Genomic DNA, 3714 nt, shown 5'->3' on the forward strand with positions numbered 1-3714 from the left:
AGAGATCAACTCACACATGCCAGCGCTCAGCTTACGAGAGATCAACTCACACATGCTAGCGCTCAGCTTACAAGAGATCAACTCACACATGCCAGTTCTCAGCTTACAAGAGATCAGTGCACACATGCCAGAGCTCAGCTTACAAGAGATCAGTGCACACATGCCAGTGCTCAGCTTACAAGAGATCAACTCACAAATGCCAGTGCTCAGCTTACTCCTTTTCATTCAGTCCAGGGACCAGGCCATGAAATGATGCCCCCTACGTTACAGGGTTCATTTTCCAACATCTATTAATCCAATTAAGAAAATTCCCTGAAGGCATGCTCATGGGCAACTTAATCAAGACAATCCCTTATTGAGACTCCTTTTTCATGTGATTCTAGGTTGTGCCAAGCTGACTTAAAACCAACTATCACTGCTGGTAAAGGATGTGTCCTGTGAGCACAAGTGCCTAAATTCAATCCTTAGGACCTAAGGAGTTGGGTGCACACTTGTGATTCTAGCACAAGGCAGTGAAGACGGGCAGATTCCTGGGGCTTTCTGACCACCCAGCCTAATCTACTTGGTGAGTTCCAGGGCAGTGAGAGACCCTGTCTAAAGGTAGACAGTGCCTGAGGAATCACACTCAAGGCCTTCCTTTAGCTTCCACATACACACGTATGTGCACATGCATACACACAAACACCTTAATAGACTGGCTTAAAAAGTAGGTACATAGACTAGGCCTTTAATCCTAGCACTCGGGAGGCAGAGGCTCTCTGTGACTTTGAGGCAAGCCTGGTCTACAGAAAGAGTTCCAGGACAGCCAGAGCTACCATAGTAAGACCCTGTCTCCAAAACAAAAAAGACCAACCAACCAACCAAACAAAGTATATACAAGTCTAACTGTGACAAAGTTAAAGATTATCTAGATATATGTGTTTTCTTTTCTTTCTTTCTTTTTAAATTTGGGTATAATCAGTGCTGACTACCTTTATCACACTTTGAAACTTTTGGCTAAGATCATCCTAAATCTGAAGCTGGAGAGATGGTTCAGTGGTTAAGTGCACTGGCTGCTCTTCCAGAGGACCAGGGTTCAATTCCAAGCACTCACATGGGAGCTCACAACTGTCTATAACTCCACTCCAGGGAATATGATACCTTCACCCAATGCACATAAAATAAAGTTTAAAAGAAGAAAATCATCCTACATCCATAATTCTATGGTTGGTAAGTCAAGAATTGCTCTAAGCATATATTTTATTACTGTTAGCAGTTTCAACTTAATAGGAAAAAGATTTCCCTATGCAACTTAGCCATTTCCAAGCCAGATATAAATTTTCTTTCAACACTTTAAACAATAGCAATGGAAAAACTTGAACAATAGAATACATCAAGTCTTAAAGGCAAAATACATTTCAACCTGTCTGGACTCCAAGAGCATAAGTTGTCAGTATTGTAGAATTCATTAGGATAATTGATAATAAAATACTCATCTTATAGAAGGTAAACTTCTTTAAAAAAGAAGTATTTAAAAAATGATACTTTTTGATCATCACTTTCTAGATACTGGATTGTACTAATGAGAGGCCTTCACCTTCATAAAGTCTTTAATCTCAAAGGGTAGCTTCTTGCAGGCATTCAGGAGCTCAGCTGTTTTAACTCTGATTTCAATCTCACCTGTTGGCATTTTCTTAAAGAAAAAAAAAACCTATTTTAGAAAATTATTTTTCAGGACATGTATGCAATACACATTGGTAAAACACATGCATTTATATACATATATAAGATGTGCCAAACTACACTGGAGGTTATAAATAACAAATATATAACTTTTACATTCTTATTTATATCTATGGCTCCTAAGATCAACAAATATCATCACGTATTTGTCAAGATCGACATGTCTCTTTGTGCACACTTATATGGGTGGTTCACATCTGTGAGTTCATCTGTGGAACTTAAGAGCTTTAATTCTAAGTGTCCACAAGGAACTCAATCTATGCGGTTAATGTATATGCACAAAGACAAACTTTCTATAAACTACTCACTGAATTCTCTTGTCCTGGAGGCCGGGAGATAACTGTCCCAGTTACTTTCACCACAGATTCCAAAGGGGCTTCACATAAAATCTTCTTCACAGACGCAGCCGACTGCAAAACGAGGGGGACAGGAGTCAGGTCTAAGAATAAATGAACTTATAGAACTCTTCAGTAAGCCTATAGTTTGGAAAAATGGAATTCACAGTTTACTGACTTGGAGCTGTCTCACTGACGTTATTACAAGCTTTGGTAAATCCCATTGCTACTCTGGCTCCACAGAACACTCCCAGCAAGACCACCAAGAGTTCTCCCTCCCTCTTTCCCTTTGACAGGGCTTCCCTATATAGTTCACATTGGCCTTGAATGCTCAGCCTTCCTGCCTCAGCTTCCCAAATGCTGGGATTGTATGTATGCACTACCATGTCCACTGGCTACTTTTTTTTTTTCTTTCTTTCTTTTGAGACAGGGTTCACTATAGAGCTCTGGCTGTCTTGGAACTCACTACGCAGACGAGTCAGTCTGGCCTCAAACTTACAGAGATCTACCTGCTTCTGCCCCCCAAGTGCTGGGATTAAAGACATGTGCCACTATGCCTAGCTTGCCAGCTATCCTTTATTTTAAGACACAGTCTAAGTTGTTTAGGCTGGCTTTATTTAGTGTGCGTTTGTATGCACACATGCCATAGCTTGTATGTAGAGGTCAGAGGACAACTTGTAGGAATTGGTTCTTTTTCTACCACATGGGTCCAGGGATCAACCTCAGGCTGTCAGCTTGGTAGCAAGAATTTTTACCCACTGAGCCACCTCCACAGTCCTAAATCACATTTTTGCCTTTGGTATACTTCCATGTATGTATGTGTATGTGTGTACACATTATCTATATGTATTTCAGATAGGGACTCAGGTAGTCCAGGCTGGTCCTGATGGACTATAATGGTGAAGTTGGCCTTGAATTCTTGAGCTCATGCATCTGCTTCCCAATGTAAATGTATGCTATCATCCCTGACTTATATTTTTTTTGAAAGTTATTTTTAGGTTATGTTTTCTATAAATTTCATCTGCACATTCTGGTTTATTGGTTTTTTTTTGGTAGCTAGTTTATTGCATTTATTTTGTATGTGTGTGTGCATGCACAGACACTCATGGCATACATGGAAGGCAGAAGACATCTTGTGGGAGTCGTTTTCTCCTTATACCATGTGCGTTTTGCACTCACGTGGTCAGGCACCTTTATACCCTCTGAGCCATCTTGCCATTTGGGGCCCCCGCCTCCCTTTTTTGTGTAGTTTTTTTCATATTAGAGAAACTGGCCCTTTGTCTCTGGTACTAGCTGTCTGCCAGATGTGAGTATAATATACATATGCCTGGTGCCCTAGGAAGCCAGTGAGAACGTTGGATTCCCTGGAACTGGAGTTAGAGATGGCTGTGAGCTGCCATATGAGTGTTGGGACTTGAACCCTGGTCCTTGACAAAGGCAGCAGGTGCTCTTTGCAGATTAGCCAGCTCTTTATTCCCTCAGTTTGTCATTTCATAATGTTGTACATAAAAGTAGTTTTCAGTTTTTATTAACAATTAACTTCTGAAATTAAAACTTCCAATACAAGCCGGGCGGTGGTGGCGCACGCCTTTAATCCCAGCACTTGGGAGGCAGAGGCAGGCGGATCTCTGTGAGTTCGAGACCAGCCTGGTCTACA

At 41.1% G+C, this 3714-nt stretch overlaps 1 protein-coding gene across 1 annotated transcript in view; it reads right to left on the reverse strand.

Moving 5' to 3' along the window:
• Dars2 (aspartyl-tRNA synthetase 2, mitochondrial) overlaps positions 1-3714 on the reverse strand; it is a 30139-nt gene that overhangs the window by 22745 nt on the left and 3680 nt on the right. The window contains exons 4-5 of the mRNA XM_005364012.3: positions 2031-2132; positions 1577-1672 (exon numbers count right to left, since the gene is read on the reverse strand). Of these exons, the coding sequence (XP_005364069.1) occupies positions 1577-1672; positions 2031-2132 (198 nt within the window). The remainder of the gene's footprint in view (positions 1-1576; positions 1673-2030; positions 2133-3714) is intronic.

Source organism: Microtus ochrogaster (assembly GCF_000317375.1).
Source record: "Microtus ochrogaster isolate Prairie Vole_2 chromosome 6 unlocalized genomic scaffold, MicOch1.0 chr6_random_2, whole genome shotgun sequence".
Classification (NCBI taxonomy): domain Eukaryota; kingdom Metazoa; phylum Chordata; class Mammalia; order Rodentia; family Cricetidae; genus Microtus; species Microtus ochrogaster.